Raw genomic sequence first — 20,873 nt, 5'->3', positions numbered from 1 at the left:
TTACAGCATTTGAATTAAATAAACTTAAAATATAACACTATAAGAAGTCTTATAGTTTACTTCTATTTTCTTGGAATTATGCAGTCATTACAAACCCTTAGCCCTTGTACACACGGTCAGAGATGCTGACGGAATGTTTCCTATCGTACCGTATTGTCGGATATTCCGACTGTGTGTGGGCTCCATCGGACTGTTTCCGTCGGAATATCCGACGGACCAACTTTTCCAACTTGGCGGTAAAATTTTTCGACAAAATGCTCCGATCGGACATACTCCGATCATGTGTAGCCTACTCCGACGGACAAAGTGCCACGCATGCTCAGATCAAATTCCTACACCAAAACTATTGGCTACTAGCCTGAACGTAGTCCCATCGTAATGAAATAACGTCATCACGTTATGTACAATCGGATTTTCCGACAACTTTGTCTGACCGTGTGTATGCAACAGTTTTGGACAAAATCCGTCGGACAAAATCCATCAGATTTGGTTGCCGGAATGTCCGACCGTGTGTACAAGGGCTTAGATGGGCCAGTCCATACCCAATTATCTCAAGCAAGGCTCAGATCGGAGAATATACAGCCATTGTGTATTTGCTTGTTGTGGGCACCTTGCGAATGCAATGCTGGGCACTCTAAATGATAAAAAAATCTAAATATTTTCTCAAATATCATGATCCACCATTAATGTATGTAATTGCTTTTATAGAAGGGAAATAAACGTACCTTTTTTGATTTCACTCACAATGAATTCACACCTGATCCCGTAGAAATTTTCATTTTTGCATACACACTTGTTTCCATCATAATAACCACCATTTTCACAATTGACTCCTTCAAAGACATTACATAAAAAACACGTGAGTTTACAAATTCCTGAATTTTTTCAATTTGTAAAAATATCCCTCGGGCACTAGGATTTATCCTGTACAATCAGTTATTTCTTATATCTGAACTTTTATCTGAGCACCACAAACTGAAAACTCTATTTAGTTCCTTTTTAATATTCAAAGCAATTTTGAAGATTTTGAATGTCTCCATGATGTATTCTGTTGAGAAATAAATTTGAAATATACCCCCCGCCCATTGCATTTCTAGCTTTCTAGCTGTGGCCATCTTGGATAAGTGCAGATGTTTCATGTGCATTTACTTCTAGGAATCCACCTGCCCTTAGCTCAGGCATGCAGGCAGGAAGGTGTGCTTAGCAGAGAAAGCCCCTCCTCTCCATGAAGACTCCTGGGATGTATGACATCATTTGGCCTAGGCCAGAAACCAGGAAGCAACTGAAGTAATGTAAAAAAAAGTTTAAAACAAACAAATAAAATATAATATATCTTCCTATCTATGTATTAATGCTAGCTGCATAAGGAATAAAATAGTTAATGCTGATTGAGAGACTTTAGTCCTGCTTTAATCTGAAAACATTGCGATTGTGATCCTTTTGATGGCTATAAACTTTGCAAATATACAATTTCGATTCCATCTCCTTTAAATCTATAAAAATTAAGTAGCAGACACCCTGTTGCAGCCCGTTCCTAGGTGGCGCAGGGTCGCCGCCACCCACTAATCCATGCACCTGGCCCCTAATCTCCATGCAGGGCACCCCTCCACCCGATTGTGGCACCGTAGGGGGAGAGGAGGAAAAATCACTTTTGGGAGGATATCCACTTTAAGACCCAATTGGCTGAGAGAAGAAGCGATCATATTAGCTGCCGAGGGAAGGAGGAAGGAAGCTGTCAAGCAGGAAGCCACCGTAAAGCCACCATAAAGCCAGAGACGCAGGGTGAAGCCAACAAGGAAGAAGCCACAGCAGAGGAGAAGGAGACGCAGGAAGGAGTCAAAGATGCCCACGAACTAGATGGGGTAAGGGTTGGTGGGGGGATGAGCAAGCAACAGGGGGTTTCGGGGGTGGTGGCGGGATGTCTTGTTTGCCCCCCACCCCAAATATACAGAACCAGGCACCATTGCAGCAACCCAATGTTAACAATCTACTCATTTTGTATTTGGTCAGATTCTTGGTAGATATAAAGAAAATTATTCAATTATAATGCATGGTAGGAGCAGAAGGTGATAAAAGAAAAACAATTTAGATTTTCCTCTGGTTTTCAGAAAACAGTAAAAAAAAATTATAATTCACTAAAATTGCTTTGTTTTCTTAATATGATTAAACATGTTTAAGAATAATACTACAAAAAACAAGAATGCTTATTTTTGTTAAATTACATACTCAAAAAAGGTGTATATAAAATGCAATATAAATTTGAGACTGGCATGTCTCTGCACATATATATAGCTGTAAAAAATGTACATTCTCAAAAATAAATATCTAATTATTGATATAATTGAGTCAATGAATAACAGTTTCTTTACTCTAAATATTAATATTAAATCTGCACATTAAAATATACATTTACCCTTTTTATAAAAATAGATCAACCACATAATTGACCATTTTTATAAAAATTGACCATAATCCCGCCCCCAAGTCCCTGCTGTACTTACCGCCGTAGGTGATGAGATGTCTGCGCTTTCGCAGGGTAGCAGTCCAGGGATTTGAAATATGTACTTTTCTCTCCCTTCTTTCTGCAGGGCATCCAGGATGGATCAGAACACTTCTGATTGGTCAGATTGGTCACATATCAGTGTTGACCAATTGGGAGCACTCTGATCTGTCCAGGAAGACCTGGAGAAAGACGGGGGGGGGGAAAGAGCAGAGATTTCTAATCCCTGGATTGCTAGAACGGTTGTGTGGGTGCTGACATATCATCACCCATGGAGGTACAAGTACAAAGGGAACTTGGAATAAATCCACTTAATCCATCAGGTGAAAAAAAATTATTATCCAAAGAAAAAAAAGATGAAAAGGCATTGTGAAAATATGGAAAAATATTTGTAAGCTCACACTCACCTGGCTGTGTACTTGATGGCTTTTTGGTAGTAGAGGTTGTTGCTGTGGACTGGGTAGAAGTCTTAGTAGACTGAATAGTGGAGAATTTGGTGGAGGGCTGTGTAGAGGACTGTGTAGTTGTATCTGGAGTGGGTCCAATTACAGTAGATTGATTAGTAGATAATATGGTAGAGGGTTGTGTAGAGGACTGCATAGTTGTATTAGAAGTGAGTCTACTTTCAGTAGACTGATTAGTGGATAATATGGTGGAAGGCTGTGTAGAGGACTCTACAGTTGTATTAAAAGTGGGTCTACTTTCAGTAGACTGATTAGTGGATGATAATGTGGAGGGCAGTGTGGAGAACTGTATAGTTGTATTAAAAGTGGGACTACTTTCGGTAGACTGGTTAGTAAATGTTATGGTTGAGAGTTGTATAGAGGATTGTGTATCCGTGGGTACAGATTCACTAGAATATTCAGAGAATGAGACTGTGGGTATCTCTGTTGTAAATGTTATAGATGTATCAGAAATGGGTACAGTTTCAGTAGAATAACCAGTTAATGTAGTTGATGGTATTTCTGTTGTAGACTGTATGGATAGAGCAGAGGTGGTTAAAGTTTCAGTAGACTGCTCAGTAAACAAAGTTGTTGCTATTTCTAGTGTGGGCTGTATAGATGTAATAGGGGTAGAAATAATTGCAGTAGAATGCTCAGTGAGTGAAGTTGTGGGTATCGCTGTTGAGGACTGTATGGACATATCTGAGGTAGGTACAATTTCAGTAGAATGAAAAGTTAATGAGGTTATGGGTCTCTCTGTTGAGGATTGTATGGAAATATCAGAGGTGGGCTCAGTTTCAGTAGAATGATCAGTTAATAAGGTTGTGGGTATCTCTGTTGTAGACTGTAAGGATATAACAGAGGTGTGTACAGTTTCAATAGAATGATCAGTTAATGACGTTGTGGGTGTTTCTGTTGAGGGCTGTATGGATATATCTGAGGTGGGAACAGTTTCACTAGATTGATCAGTTAATGAGGTGGTGGGTATCTCTGTTGAGGACTGTGTAGATACATCTGAGGTGAGTACAGATTCAGTAGAATGATAAGTTAATGAGGTTTGGGGTATCTCTGTTGAGGACTGCATGGATATATCTGAGGTGGGTACAGTTTCAGTAGAATGATCAGCTAATGAAGTTGTGGGTATCTCTGTTGAGGACTGCATGGATATATCTGAGGTGGGTTCAGTTTCAGTAGAATGATAAGTTAATGAGGTTGTAGGCATTTCTGTTGAGGACTGCATAGGTATATATGAGGTGGGTTCAGTTTCAGTAGAATGATCAGTTAATGACGTTGTGGGTATGTCTCTTGTGGAAGATATGGATATATATGAGGTGGGTTCAGTTTCAGAAGAATGATCAGTTAATGAGGTTGTGGATATCTCTGTTGTGGACGGTATGGATACATCTAAGGTGGGTTCAGTTTCAGTAGAATGAACAGTTAATGAGGTTTTGGGTATTTCTGTTGAGGACTGTATGGGTATATCTGAGGTGGGTTCAGTTTCAATAGAATGATCTGTTAATGAGGTTGTGGGTATCTCTGTTGTGGAAGATATGGATATATCTGAGGTGGGTTCCGTTCCAGTAGAATAATCAGTTAATGAGGTTGTTGGTATCTCTGTTGAGGACTGTGTGGATATATCTGAGGTGGGTTCTGTTTCATGTTCAGTGAATGAGGTTGTCGGTATCTCTTTTGTGGACTGTGTGGACATATCTGAGTTGGGTTCAGTTTCAGTGGAATGATCAGTTAATGAGGTTGTGGGTATCTCTGCTGTGGTGGACGATATGGATGTATCTGAGATGGATTCAGTTTCAGTAGAATGTTCAGTTAATGAGGTTGTGGGTATCTCTGTTGAGGACTGTGTGGATATATCTGAGGTGGGTTCTGTTTCAGTAGAATGTTCAGTGAATGAGGTTGTTGGTATCTCTTTTGTGGGCAGTATGGATATGTCTGTGGTGGGTTCAGATTCAGTAGAATGATCAGTTAACAAGGTTGTGGGCATTTCTGTTGAGGATTGCATGGGTATATCTGAGGTGGGTTCAGTTTCAGTAGAATGATCAATTAATGAAGTTGTGGATATATCTGTTGTGGATGATATGGATGTATCTGAGGTGGGTTCAGTTTCAGTAGAATGTTCAGTTAGTGAGGTTGTGGGTATCTCTGTTGAGGACTGTGTGGATATATCTGAGGTGGGTTCTGTTTCATGTTCAGTGAATGAGGTTGTTGGTATCTCTTTTGTGGACTGTGTGGATATATCTGAGGTGGATTCAGTTTCAGTGGAATGATCAGTTAATGAGGATGTGGGTATCTCTGATGTGGACATTATGGATATATCTGAGGAGGGTTCAGTTTCAGTAGAATGATCAGTTAATGAGGTTGTGGGTATTTCTGTTGAGGACTGCATGGGTATATCTGAAGTGGGTTCAGTTTCAGTAGAATGATCAGTTAATGAGGTTGTGGGTATCTCTGCTGTGGTGGACGATATGGATGTATCTGAGATGGGTTCAGTTTCAGTAGAATGTTCAGTTAATGAGGTTGTGGGTATCTCTGTTGAGGACTGTGTGGATATATCTGAGGTGGGTTCTGTTTCAGTAGAATGTTCAGTGAATGAGGTTGTCGGTATCTCTTTTGTGGACTGTGGGGATATATCTGAGGTGGGTTCAGCTTCAGTAGAATGATCAGTTAATGAAGTTGTGGGTATCTCTGCTGTGGGGGATGATATGGATGTATCTGAGATGGGTTCAGTTTCAGTAGAATGATCAGTTAATGAGGTTGTGGGTATCTCTGCTGTGGTGGATGATATGGATGTATCTGAGATGGGTTCAGTTTCAGTAGAATGTTCAGTTAGTGAGGTTGTGGGTATCTTTGTTGAGGACTGTGTGGATATATCTGAGGTGGGTTCTGTTTCATGTTCAGTGAATGAGGTTGTCGGTATCTCTTTTGTGGACTGTGTGGATATATCTGAGGAGGGTTCAGTTTCAGTGGAATGATCAGTTAATGAGGTTGTTGGTATCTCTGCTGTGGTGGACGATATGGATGTATCTGAGTTGGGTTCAGTTTCAGTAGAATGTTCAGTTAGTGAGGTTGTGGGTATCTCCGTTGAGGACTGTGTGGATATATCTGAGGAGGGTTCAGTTTCAGTAGAATGATCAGTTAATGAGGTTGTTGGTATCTCTGCTCTGGTGGACGATATGGATGTATCTGAGTTGGGTTCAGTTTCAGTAGAATGTTCAGTGAATGAGGTTGTTGGTATCTCTTTTGTGGACTGTGTGGATATATCTGAGGTGGGTTCAGTTTCAGTGGAATGATCAGTTAATGAGGTTGTGGGTATCTCTGCTGTGGTGGACGATATGGATGTATCTGAGATAGGTTCAGTTTCAGTAGAATGTTCAGTTAATGAGGTTGTGGGTATCTCTGTTGAGGACTGTGTGGATATATCTGAGGTGGGTTCTGTTTCAGTAGAATGTTCAGTGAATGAGGTTGTCGGAATCTCTTTTGTGGACTGTGGGGATATATCTGAGGTGGGTTCAGCTTCAGTAGAATGATCAGTTAATGAAGTTGTGGGTATCTCTGCTGTGGTGGACGATATGGATGTATCTGAGATGGGTTCAGTTTCAGTAGAATGTTCAGTTAATGAGGTTGTGGGTATCTCTGTTGAGGACTGTGTGGATATATCTGAGGTGGGTTCTGTTTCAGTAGAATGTTCAGTGAATGAGGTTGTCGGAATCTCTTTTGTGGACTGTGGGGATATATCTGAGGTGGGTTCAGCTTCAGTAGAATGATCAGTTAATGAAGTTGTGGGTATCTCTGCTGTGGTGGATGATATGGATGTATCTGAGATGGGTTCAGTTTCAGTAGAATGTTCAGTTAGTGAGGTTGTGGGTATCTTTGTTGAGGACTGTGTGGATATATCTGAGGTGGGTTCTGTTTCATGTTCAGTGAATGAGGTTGTCGGTATCTCTTTTGTGGACTGTGTGGATATATCTGAGGAGGGTTCAGTTTCAGTAGAATGATCAGTTAATGAGGTTGTGGGTATCTCTGCTGTGGTGGACGATATGGATGTATCTGAGATGGGTTCAGTTTCAGTAGAATGTTCAGTTAATGAGGTTGTGGGTATCTCTGTTGAGGACTGTGTGGACATATCTGAGGTGGGTTCTGTTTCAGTAGAATGTTCAGTGAATGAGGTTGTCGGTATCTCTTTTGTGGACTGTGGGGATATATCTGAGGTGGGTTCAGCTTCAGTAGAATGATCAGTTAATGAAGTTGTGGGTATCTCTGCTGTGGTGGATGATATGGATGTATCTGAGATGGGTTCAGTTTCAGTAGAATGATCAGTTAATGAGGTTGTGGGTATCTCTGCTGTGGTGGATGATATGGATGTATCTGAGATGGGTTTAGTTTCAGTAGAATGTTCAGTTAGTGAGGTTGTGGGTATCTCTGTTGAGGACTGTGTGGATATATCTGAGGTGGGTTCTGTTTCATGTTCAGTGAATGAGGTTGTTGGTATCTCTTTTGTGGACTGTGTGGATATATCTGAGGTGGATTTAGTTTCAGTGGAATGATCAGTTAATGAGGTTGTGGGTATCTCTGCTGTGGTGGACGATATGGATGTATCTGAGATGGGTTCAGTTTCAGTAGAATGTTCAGTTAATGAGGTTGTGGGTATCTCTGTTGAGGACTGTGTGGATATATATGAGGTGGGTTCTGTTTCAGTAGAATGTTCAGTGAATGAGGTTGTCGGTATCTCTTTTGTGGACTGTGTGGATATATCTGAGGTGGGTTCAGCTTCAGTAGAATGATCAGTTAATGAAGTTGTGGGTATCTCTGTTGAGAACTGTGTGGATATATCTGAAGTGGGTTCTGTTTCAGTAGAATGTTCAGTGAATGAGGTTGTTGGTATCTCTTTTGTGGGCAGTATGGATATGTCTGTGGTGGGTTCAGATTCAGTAGAATGATCAGTTAACAAGGTTGTGGGCATTTCTGTTGAGGATTGCATGGGTATATCTGAGGTGGGTTCAGTTTCAGTGGAATGATCAATTAATGAAGTTGTGGATATATCTGTTGTGGACGATATGGATGTATCTGAGGTGGGTTCAGTTTCAGTAGAATGTTTAGTTAGTGAGGTTGTGGGTATCTCTGTTGAGGACTGTGTGGACATATCTGAGGTGGGTTCTGTTTCAGTAGAATGTTCAGTGAATGAGGTTGTCGGTATCTCTTTTGTGGACTGTGGGGATATATCTGAGGTGGGTTCGGCTTCAGTAGAATGATCAGTTAATGAAGTTGTGGGTATCTCTGCGGTGGTGGATGATATGGATGTATCTGAGATGGGTTCAGTTTCAGTAGAATGTTCAGTTAGTGAGGTTGTGGGTATCTCTGTTGAGGACTGTGTGGATATATCTGAGGTGGGTTCTGTTTCATGTTCAGTGAATGAGGTTGTTGGTATCTCTTTTGTGGACTGTGTGGATATATCTGAGGTGGATTCAGTTTCAGTGGAATGATCAGTTAATGAGGTTGTGGGTATCTCTGCTGTGGTGGACGATATGGATGTATCTGAGATGGGTTCAGTTTCAGTAGAATGTTCAGTTAATGAGGTTGTGGGTATCTCTGTTGAGGACTGTGTGGATATATCTGAGGTGGGTTCTGTTTCAGTAGAATGTTCAGTGAATGAGGTTGTCGGTATCTCTTTTGTGGACTGTGTGGATATATCTGAGGTGGGTTCAGCTTCAGTAGAATGATCATTTAATGAAGTTGTGGGTATCTCTGTTGAGAACTGTGTGGATATATCTGAGTTGGGTTCTGTTTCAGTAGAATATTCAGTGAATGAGGTTGTTGGTATCTCTTTTGTGGGCAGTATGGATATGTCTGTGGTGGGTTCAGATTCAGTAGAATGATCAGTTAACAAGGTTGTGGGCATTTCTGTTGAGGATTGCATTGGTATATCTGAGGTGGGTTCAGTTTCAGTAGAATGATCAATTAATGAAGTTGTGGATATATCTGTTGTGGACGATATGGATGTATGTGAGGTGGGTTCAGTTTCAGTAGAATGTTCAGTTAGTGAGGTTGTGGGTATCTCTGTTGAGGACTGTGTGGATATATCTGAGTTGGGTTCTGTTTCAGTAGAATGTTCAGTGAATGAGGTTGTCGGTATCTCTTTTGTGGACTGTGTGGATATATCTGAGGAGGGTTCAGTTTCAGTAGAATGATCAGTTAATGAGGTTGTGGGTATCTCTGCTGTGGTGGACGATATGGATGTATCTGAGATGGGTTCAATTTCAGTAGAATGTTCAGTTAGTGAGGTTGTGGGTATCTTTGTTGACGACTGTGTGGATATATCTGAGTTGGGTTCTGTTTCATGTTCAGTGAATGAGGTTGTCGGTATCTCTTTTGTGGACTGTGTGGATATATCTGAGGTGGGTTCTGTTTCAGTAGAATGTTCAGTGAATGAGGTTGTCGGTATCTCTTTTGTGGACTGTGGGGATATATCTGAGTTGGGTTCAGCTTCAGTAGAATGATCAGTTAATGAAGTTGTGGGTATCTCTGCTGTGGTGGATGATATGGATGTATCTGAGATGGGTTCAGTTTCAGTAGAATGATCAGTTAATGAGGTTGTGGGTATCTCTGCTGTGGTGGATGATATGGATGTATCTGAGATGGGTTCAGTTTCAGTAGAATGTTCAGTTAGTGAGGTTGTGGGTATCTTTGTTGAGTACTGTGTGGATATATCTGAGGTGGGTTCTGTTTCATGTTCAGTGAATGAGGTTGTCGGTATCTCTTTTGTGGACTGTGTGGATATATCTGAGGAGGGTTCAGTTTCAGTAGAATGATCAGTTAATGAGGTTGTGGGTATCTCTGCTGTGGTGGACGATATGGATGTATCTGAGATGGGTTCAGTTTCAGTAGAATGTTCAGTTAATGAGGTTGTGGGTATCTCTGTTGAGGACTGTGTGGACATATCTGAGGTGGGTTCTGTTTCAGTAGAATGTTCAGTGAATGAGGTTGTCGGTATCTCTTTTGTGGACTGTGGGGATGTATCTGAGGTGGATTCAGCTTCAGTAGAATGATCAGTTAATGAAGTTGTGGGTATCTCTGCTGTGGTGGATGATATGGATGTATCTGAGATGGGTTCAGTTTCAGTAGAATGATCAGTTAATGAGGTTGTGGGTATCTCTGCTGTGGTGGATGATATGGATGTATCTGAGATGGGTTCAGTTTCAGTAGAATGTTCAGTTAGTGAGGTTGTGGGTATCTCTGTTGAGGACTGTGTGGATATATCTGAGGTGGGTTCTGTTTCATGTTCAGTGAATGAGGTTGTTGGTATCTCTTTTGTGGACTGTGTGGATATATCTGAGGTGGATTCAGTTTCAGTGGAATGATCAGTTAATGAGGTTGTGGGTATCTCTGCTGTGGTGGACGATATGGATATATCTGAGATGGGTTCAGTTTCAGTAGAATGTTCAGTTAGTGAGGTTGTGGGTATCTCTGTTGAGGACTGTGTGGATATATCTGAGATGGGTTCTGTTTCATGTTCAGTGAATGAGGTTGTTGGTATCTCTTTTGTGGACTGTGTGGATATATCTGAGGAGGGTTCAGTTTCAGTAGAATGATCAGTTAATGAGGTTGTGGGTATTTCTGTTGTGGACTGCATGGGTATATCTGAAGTGGGTTCAGTTTCAGTAGAATGATCAGTTAATGAGGTTGTGGGTATCTCTGCTGTGGTGGACAATATGGATGTATCTGAGATGGGTTCAGTTTCAGTAGAATGTTCAGTTAATGAGGTTGTGGGTATCTCTGTTGAGGACTGTGTGGACATATCTGAGGTGGGTTCTGTTTCAGTAGAATGTTCAGTGAATGAGGTTGTCGGTATCTCTTTTGTGGACTGTGGGGATGTATCTGAGGTGGATTCAGCTTCAGTAGAATGATCAGTTAATGAAGTTGTGGGTATCTCTGCTGTGGTGGATGATATGGATGTATCTGAGATGGGTTCAGTTTCAGTAGAATGATCAGTTAATGAGGTTGTGGGTATCTCTGCTGTGGTGGATGATATGGATGTATCTGAGATGGGTTCAGTTTCAGTAGAATGTTCAGTTAGTGAGGTTGTGGGTATCTCTGTTGAGGACTGTGTGGATATATCTGAGGTGGGTTCTGTTTCATGTTCAGTGAATGAGGTTGTTGGTATCTCTTTTGTGGACTGTGTGGATATATCTGAGGTGGATTCAGTTTCAGTGGAATGATCAGTTAATGAGGTTGTGGGTATCTCTGCTGTGGTGGACGATATGGATGTATCTGAGATGGGTTCAGTTTCAGTAGAATGTTCAGTTAGTGAGGTTGTGGGTATCTCTGTTGAGGACTGTGTGGATATATCTGAGATGGGTTCTGTTTCATGTTCAGTGAATGAGGTTGTTGGTATCTCTTTTGTGGACTGTGTGGATATATCTGAGGAGGGTTCAGTTTCAGTAGAATGATCAGTTAATGAGGTTGTGGGTATTTCTGTTGAGGACTGCATGGGTATATCTGAAGTGGGTTCAGTTTCAGTAGAATGATCAGTTAATGAGGTTGTGGGTATCTCTGCTGTGGTGGACGATATGGATGTATCTGAGATGGGTTCAATTTCAGTAGAATGTTCAGTTAGTGAGGTTGTGGGTATCTCTGATGTGGACATTATGGATATATCTGAGGTGGGTTGAGTTTCAGTAGAATGATCAGTTAATGAGGTTGTGGGCATTTCTGTTGAGGACTGTATGGGTATATCTGAGGTTGGTTCAGTTTCAGTGGAATGATCAGTTAATGAGGTTGTGGGTATCTCTGTTGTGAACGATATGGATATTTTTGAGGTGGGTTCAGTTTCAGTTGATTTTTCTGATTTTGCATCACTGGTTGTTGATGAAGGGGTTTCTGTTTCTGGAGTAATAGAAAATGTTATATATTGTTATATTAATATAGTAACCGATTCTGTTAGTTTTTTTAACAATATATTTTTAATATGTTCATTGCCTGTACAGCAGAATTTAAAAATGGTTATAGGGGTTGCATTCATATTCCTTACAAGTATACAGACATAAGCTATCCAGGTTTAAGTTTCTTTCAGAAATTTTTGATCACGGTTAGCGAAAAGTCAAAAATTCCATATTTCCCCATGGTGACGCCCCCTATATGTCTTTCAACCTGCAACACTGATAACTTGTGGTGGAGAAAAGCTGCTGCAGGGGACAACTTCAGAAGGTGAGCATTGCAGTGTAAGTTTTTTCTTTACTGTATAGCAGACATTTTGAAAAAACAAAACAAAACTATATTATATTATATTGCCTAGAGTTGAGCTTTCATTAGGCAAGTGTTGCTTTTTTGACAAGTTCTAGAAAAGTTAAGCAGATATATAAATTGATAAGATGTGAATGTATAATATATATGTAACGCGCTGTGTAATTTTGCGGAATTATATAAGTACATATAATAAATAGATAAATAAATAATAATTTTGAAAAGTAATGCTGTTAATGGAGCCTGAAGCAAGAATGTCTGCCTCCCTGCACTTGAACTAAAGGAAATCGTTTTTCATTTTGGAAAGAGTAAGAGAGGATCATAACTCCTGTTATTATGTTTTGCTATCTGTGTCCCATAGGGGAGATTTCTCTTCACTTCCTGTCCCGTAGCCAAATAGGAATAGAAAACAAGTCCCTACAAACTGAAGGAATCCCTGGTTGTCACCAGAGCTAGGGACCTAATTGGAAGATTGCCTCCCTGTTCCTGTTCTGGGGAGAACCCAAAATTGGGGATTTTACATTTACTTGCTCTGTGATAATGATAAACAGGGCAAATAGAGAGAGTGAATCTCCTTAACGAAGACACAGTCAAAAAATAAAAACCTGACAAGAGTTCTAATCCCTCTCCACTCTAAAACGAAAACGAAAACTATAAAAATAATATAATATATAGGGTATATATTACTAGTTTTGGTAGTAGTATGAGTAACTTACTATAATTACCTAATAGGAAGTCAGGGGTAATTTCACTATATTGTCAAAAGTATTGTGAACCTTTTTTTTTAATATACGTTTTTATTGATTTTCCAAAAACCACAGACAAAAAACAAAAACAGACTTCCAGTTCCGGTGCCGCATGGAGAGAAGGTAAGCAGAGACAGCTCCCGCTGCACCCCTCTTACAAACCAGCTACACAGCCGCTAACAACCTCAGGGGCACCTCTCCTTAACCCCAGGACCGGCCGCAATACATATGGATTGGTTTGTGGAACAATCCCACAACTGATCAGCCTCTGAAGCCATGCAGCCCTCCGCGGAAACAGCAGCAGGCACAGCTAAGATGGCGTCCCACCCTCAGCCCCGGAGACATGCTGCAGAATCTAACAGGGACCACACAGGGAGATCACACATCCCCCGTAGGCATAGCCCAGGCGGTAGCAGCTCTCCTCACACCAACGCTGTCAGCTACTATTGATGCTGCAGTACAGAGGGCATTAGAACAGTTTCATATTGAACTGAAAAGCCAGGCACAGCGCTTAACACAAACAGAGGAGAGGATCTCTCTGTTAGAAGATGACACCACAGCACAGGCTGCGACTCTTGCACGCCTCACCCATGCAAATAGAGAAATCTGGGACAAATTCCATGATTTAAAAAATCGTACAAGAAGAAACAACCTTAGGGTTATTGGATTACCAGAATCAATCTCAGCTACTCAACTCATGGAAATTTGTGCTAAAACCATCCCTGAACAACCTTTGCATGCCATGCATCGTGGAACGTGCTCACAGAATAGGCCAACACACGGAGAAAAGAGTCAAACCCAGAGCAGTTATCGTCAGGTATCTTAATTATGCTGACAAGAATGCCATCCTACAGAAATTCCGTAGTCAACGGGCTCTATCTATTGATGGCGCAGACTTATTACTATTTTCTGATTATTCTGTGGAGGTGATGAAACAACACAAAGCATTTTCATCTGTATGCTCCACCCTATTCAATAATCACATCAAATTTACCTTGGCATATCCAGCAATTCTGCATGTTACATCCCCCTCAGGGGCGCGCCATTCCTTTTCATCCCCAGCTGAAGCGGAACACTACATTAACCACCCCACAGATATGGACACAGCACACAACAGCCTTCCTGACGACTCTCCATCATGAGGTTCTCAAAATACCCGGATTCCACACCGCAACCAATCCACCTCTGAAAAACCCCCATGCAAGCGTAGCCGATCTACCAAACAAATTTATCGCTTAGAAATTCTCTGAACTAAGCAGGACGATCGCTGAGTGCTTATCAATGAACAGGAGATGGTAATTTAATCTCTAACATTTTTGTTTTTTAGTTAAAGACATAATGTTTATTATAACATGTTTGTTACTACTTATGATTGCAGATTGTAATAGAGGTATCCAATTTACCAGTAATATATTATAAGCTTTTCAAACTGGGCTGCTCACTCATCCTCTTGCGGGCAAGAAACTGACTTATAGTTTAGTCCCCCGTGGTCGGGCTGTACACTTACCTTTACAGCCAGGTCCACCGTACCCATATCTCCCTTCTCCTATCCTCATAGTCCACATTTGTGAAAGCCGCTTCCTAAACCTCCCCTTTCCCTCCCCCTTTCCCTTCCCCCCGCTTCCTTCTCTCCCCCCTCCCCTCTCCCCCTGATGATTCAATATTATTTTCAAGAGAGGAAAGAGTGCCAAGCGGGAGCTCTGCATATGTGTAGGCTCTCATGCGGAAAAAAGCAAAGTCGGTATGCTTTACTAGGTGGTATTTCTACCTGGCTTTGATCTCCCCAACCCAATCCTGCATATCTTGTTTATTTGAATTTGTTGTCTGGTTCATATATTTATTACTGGAAGCTTCTCGAGCTATGTGTACCCCCCACTCCACCATTACTCTAACCACCACAGGCTTAGCTGCCATGTTAGTATTAGTCCAAACCCCAACAAAATGGCAATGGCTCCTGAAGACAAAGGGGATCACTTAAAAATTATTTCCTGGAATGTCAAGGGGCTTCACTCTCCAAATAAATGTATGCAAATACTACGGCACTTAGAACGACTCCGTGCTGATGTGGCCCTCCTCCAGGAGACCCATCTATCCACAGATGATCTATCACAGCTACGTAAGCTATGGGTTGGAGAGGTTTATGGATCCCCTGCAGTGGGACACAAAGCCGGAGTTGCTATTCTTCTACATAAAAACCTGAAATATACTGTCCAGGATGTCGAGCTGACTCGAATGGTCGCAAACTTACACTACATCTTTCACTAGCAGCTAAAGACATGGCGATTACCAACATTTATGCCCCCAATTCTCCCGACAACACCTTTTTTCAAGACATGGTGTCTTGGATTCTGGAGGGGACTTCAACTCAGTTATGTGCCCGTCGGAAGACCGTACCTGTAATACACCCCAACGAACTCGAAACACTGACTCTTTAACCCAAGCCACAACACCACTGGCTCGAGCTATATCCTCTATAAACTATATCGATTTTTGGCGCTTGACTCATCCAACTGACCGAGACTTTACTTTTTTTTCGCCTCCCCACAATTCTTTTTCGTGAATAGACTATTTTTTTGCATCTCAAGACTTAGTGACAACGATCAGCGAACCGGAAATTACGGATGCAGTAATATCGGATCACAGCCCTATTACCATACACATAACCTACAATAAACGCTTGACATCCCCTCCTACATGGCGCTTCCCCTCATATTTATCCAACAATGAAGACTTTAAACACATGTTGCGTACATCATGGGAGGAATATACATCCACGAATAAGGCACATCTTACTGACCCAAATCTTTTTTGGGAAGCGGGCAAGGCCTTCTTGAGAGGCAAGATCATTTCATACTCGACACAGTTCAAAAAACACTCCAGAAGGAAATATGTCCAGGCTAGGGAACAGTTGCTCTCTGCGCACACCACCTTAACACACTGTTGTAATTTAGACAACATCAAAGCCTGGCAACTCGCCAAACCAAATTTTGACTTCTGGGCCGAACAACAAGAATCAACCAAATCCTTGTATTTTTCGCTTCAGCTACATAAATATGGCAATAAGGCAGGTAAGCTTATGTCACGATTAATTACGGGCTTTAGACAACCTACATACATATCAGCTTTAAAAAACACAGATGGCTCTATCATTACCTCCCCTACAGAAGTTAGTAAAACCCTTACTGAGTACTATACATCCCTATACGCTGAGGACCCAACTGACCAAACGATGACAGAGACCATATTGTCCAAAGTACAACTACCCCAACTCACCACAGCCCAATTAGAACTCCTCAATGCCCCCTCAATACACCTTCTTGTGGGCTGGCAAAAAGCCCTGCATAGCTCTTCAGAAGCTGTGCCTTCCGAAATCCGAAGGCGGGCAGGCGTACGCAATATACTTTTCTACAATATACCATGTCTACTTCGGCAGGGTTTGGATTGGTTGTCAGGAAAATCCCGCTACTCAAATCATAGACTTGAGGAAGCCTTGGTATATAAATATACCCTCTCAGTGGTTCTCCATTCCACCTTAAGGAAACTTCCTGCACATCTCAAATCAAATGTAATTATTAGAGACACAGTGATTGCCTGGAGGGAGACGAGGAGATTGCTGGGGCTACCCTCAAGTATTTCAAATAATTTATCTATCCAAGGAAATCCCATGTTTATTCCCTCTACTACATACTCAGCTTTCAAAATCTGGGGGTCACGAGGACTCTGTTGGCCCATTATTTGGAAACAAACCGGGACAATTCAAGTCATATCAGGATCTCTCACAAGAATTTTCCCTGCCACCAACCCATATGTTTCATCCCCATCAGCTACTCAGTTATCTATGAGCCTGTCACGGACCCCACACGGTCCCCCTTCAAAAATCCTATCTGGATGTGGTACTCCAAAATGATGACTATTCTATTTCCAAGCTCTAACCCCACATTATTGACCATCAAACGAGCAAATACCATCTTGCTCCTTTTCAGAAGTGGTCCTCCATATTTAAAGACAATGAATTGGGAGAAAAGATTGCACAAAGCCATAAACATATACTAAGTCTCATCACATCAGAAACATGGAGGGAAACCTACTTCAAAATTATCCATAGGGCCTACTATCCTTATCGCACTAGCATCTCTGATCCTACCCAAGCTCTATGCCCTTGGTGCTCTTCCCCTCACCCTACACTGTTGCATCACTTATGGGAGTGTTCCTCAATAGCCACTCTCTTACACACTGGACCCATGTATGCCTTCTGGCAGCCCGCAGAATGGTCATGTCCCACTGGATCAACAAAATTCCACCTTCCCTACGATCCGTTAAGCAAACACTACAATCACTATTCCACATCGAAAGATTTGACACAATATTAGCGAAATTCTGCTCCAATGTCCGTTTATTTGCTAGATGGAGAAAATATATTGAATACACGTTCACTACAGAGGAGATTTCCTCCATCATCCATCTATTTCGATATACGGATTGGTATTTGAAACGTAATATCACTAACTCATTTGGAAAACTCAAAATAAGAAACTCAACCGACCTACCCAATCCAAACCCACCCGGGATCCCTGTTATGTAACCCCAATTTTTTGGAGAGACTCCGCAACCATAACCCCATGACATAGGAAATTCACCACTATCTACCAATACGGTACAACTAGTTTAACACATTAAAAACTATATATGTCAGTTTTCGCTAATAGTTTCCGTTAGGAAGCTTCCACTCCTATAGAATGCATGATATACAACATGTGAACTGTTAATATATTTTTCAAGACTGAAATATTACAGTATGATTTTGAGAACAGGTAACTACATTTAATTTTTTGTTCTTCCTAGTCCCTCCCCTCATCCCCTTACCCAACTACCCCCCTACATGTATATTTACTCTTTTCATTGAGACCCTTCAGGTCTCATATGGATTTTTAGGGGGACCCCCACATCAATTTTTTTTTAAATTTGACGCGGGGTTCCCCTTAATATCCATACGAGACCTGAAGGGCCTGGTAATTGAATTTGGGGGAACCCCACACTTTTTTTTTTTTTTTTTTATCAATGACTTTCAATGAGTGTTCTCTGTATTATGGGAGCCGACAATTCATTATAGCCACGAGTGATTTTAAATGACTTTTTTTCCTGCAGAAATGACACTTTGTGCAGGGACAGTTCTAAGCACGGGAAACATGCGCCCCTTCACAGGCATACTATAGACACCCCCCAGGTACGAAATTTAAAGGAATATTACACTTTTATTGTTTCACTTTAATCATTGTTAAAATCACTGCTCCAGAAAAAACTGCAGTTTTTAAAACTTTTTTTTGCATTGATACATGTCCCTTGGGGCAGGACCCAGGTCCCCAGACACTTTTTAGGACAGTAACTTGCATATTAGCCTTTAAAATTAGCACTTTAGAATCTTTCCTCTCTGTCAAATCTTTTCTCTCTATGGCAAATATTTTCTCTCTGTCTAATATTTTCTCTCTATGTCGAATATTTGCTCTATACAATCTTGGACTAATAAGGTTAGGCACATTCGACCACAGGTTCAATAGACACAGATTGTTATTGTCAGAGTCACGTAGAATCTCCTATTCTATATCGAACTGTTGTAACAACGAAAACAAAAATAAAGCATTTATTTATGTTGGATCTTTCATTTTTCAGATTCTGCATTTTCGTTATCGTTTGTCAAAACGAAAACGAAAATACCTGAAATTCGCACGAAAATGCATTCGGACGAAAATGAATGCACATGTCTAGTATTTACATATAAACACATATGTATGCACACACACAGACCCTTGTACACCTAGATACACCACCCCTAACATAAAAAAAGGGTGTTATAAGCAATCATTGACAAACATGTCTAGATGATATCAAAACCAATAATGAAAGAACCAGCTAGATGTATAGAGGAGAAAAAAAAAACAATTCTCCTTTTCCTATATATATATATATATATATATATATATATATATATATATATATATATTTAATCAACAGCGATTGTCCAACCAGGCTAATACAGCCTCTGATTTGTCAAAATAAAGCGTATTGTGTATCTACAACTCGCATCCGACTTGGATATAGAAGACCAAAATGTAAGTCTTTGTCTCTCAATCTCCTGCAAGCCAAAATACGATCCCTGTCCCTATAATTAAGGAACCGGAGCAAAGAAGGATGTGGTGGTGCGGCCTAGGAGGAGCCGATGGAACTCAATAACAAAGGTGGGTGGCAGGTTGGTCACGCCAAACAGATCTATGAGCAGTTTCTCAATAAATAAGGTGGACCACGAGCCTTCAGCTTGCTACGGAAGACCTATAATACAAATATGGTTCCTCCTTAGACGATTTTCAGTGGCTATAGCCCGGTTTTGTAAAGCCCATACCTGTGATTGTAGATCCTTGAGATCTCTAGAGTCCGACCTGACCTGATCCTCCACACCTGAGACCCGATCTTCCACCTCAGTGATCCGTGCCCGGAATTTGTCCAGATCCTGGCGAATAAGGCTGACATCCGTCACTACAAAATCAATCTTTGTCACAGCAGCACTGCCCGAGGGCCCCATGCCACTAAGGGGCCCCATCAGGGTTGCCAGCCTCAATAAAACCACGGAGAGTATGTAAAACCTTTTCAGTGTGTGTATGTGTATTCTGCGTGTGTATATTGTGTGTCTGTGTGTGTATACTGTATGTGTGTGTGTGTGTGTGTGTGTGTACTGTGTGGCCCCATAATCTATTGCTTGGGGGCCCCAAAATCTCCTATTGCCTGGGGGGCCCATAATCTCTTATTGCCCAGGGGCCCCATATACTTCTCCTATTGCCTGGGGGCCCCTTAATCTCCTATTGCCTGGGGGCCCCATGAGTTGTTAGTCCACACCTGGAAGGAGGGTATAAAATCCTTACTAGATGGTACAGAACACGACAGTATTGCATCGGATATTTCCACAGGTATCAAATATCTGTTGGGGATGTCAGGAATGGATATGTTACACATATTCTGAGAATGTCCGGGGCTGAAAGAGTTCTGGACGATGGTTTCCGAAACGGTTAAAATAATTACAAATGTGTCTCTTGGAGAACATCCGGCTGCCTTTCTACAACACCAGGGATATGCAATTAGTAGGCCTCCAGCTGTTGCAGAACTCCAAGTCCCATGAGGCATAGCAAGTCTCTGACAGCCACAAGCATTACACCCAGAGGCAGAAGCATGATGGGACTTGTAGTTTTGCAACAGCATTGAAAGATATAAAAACTCACTTTTGAAACATATGCTTACGGCAGCAAAGGCGTGTATTCCAGCACTGTGGAAAAGTACTGCCTCGCCAAACAGATTACAGTGGTTCACCAGAATAACAGAAATACAACAAATGGAAAACCTTTACGATGATGATGAGAGAGCAAGATGAGAAATATCGGAGGACTTGGGCTCCTTATCGTACATTTAGGGAACAGACTTCCTAAATATCTCAGGGGTTGGTGGAATTGAAGGTTTGTTTTTTGTTTTTTTTTGTTATTTTTTTTCCTCCTATCTCTTTCTTCTCTCTTTTTCTCTGTTTCTTTTTTTATTTTATTTTTTTCATAACTTTCTGACAATAACCAGGGCTCTTCTTGGTTAGGAAAGATATAACAAAAATAGAAAGTGTGATATTTCTGTCTTGCGTGATCTTGTTTAATCTATTTATTTTTCAAATACACCAACAAAAAAGAAGAGAATAAATCCCACAACACCACAGATTATTGATCTTAAAACATTATATAAATCTAGGGCTTATTATTATTTTCAGTCCTAAAACATTAATATATTACTTCTAATTATTCTATATATGATGTTATCCATCTGACAGCCCCTCAAGATGGAAACTCCACAAAAATCATTTGACCGACTTTTTAATAACAATAAAAATCACACCCAGGGTTATATTAA

The 20,873-nt window shown here is 41.1% G+C and overlaps 1 protein-coding gene across 3 annotated transcripts in view; it reads right to left on the bottom strand.

Moving 5' to 3' along the window:
• Positions 1 to 20,873, bottom strand: part of LOC143961273 (uncharacterized) — an 82,728-nt gene that overhangs the window by 45,426 nt on the left and 16,429 nt on the right. For all 3 annotated transcript variants that reach the window (XM_077470522.1, XM_077470520.1, XM_077470521.1), the window contains exons 2-3: positions 2,908 to 11,838; positions 726 to 833 (exon numbers count right to left, since the gene is read on the bottom strand). In XM_077470522.1, the coding sequence (XP_077326648.1) occupies positions 726 to 833; positions 2,908 to 11,838 (9,039 nt within the window). The remainder of the gene's footprint in view (positions 1 to 725; positions 834 to 2,907; positions 11,839 to 20,873) is intronic.

Source organism: Lithobates pipiens, unplaced genomic scaffold (genome assembly GCF_037356315.1).
Source record: "Lithobates pipiens isolate NorthernLeopardFrog02 unplaced genomic scaffold, aLitPip1_a1.2 Scaffold_8, whole genome shotgun sequence".
NCBI lineage: Eukaryota > Metazoa > Chordata > Amphibia > Anura > Ranidae > Lithobates > Lithobates pipiens.
This window is presented reverse-complemented; position numbering and strand designations above follow the sequence as displayed.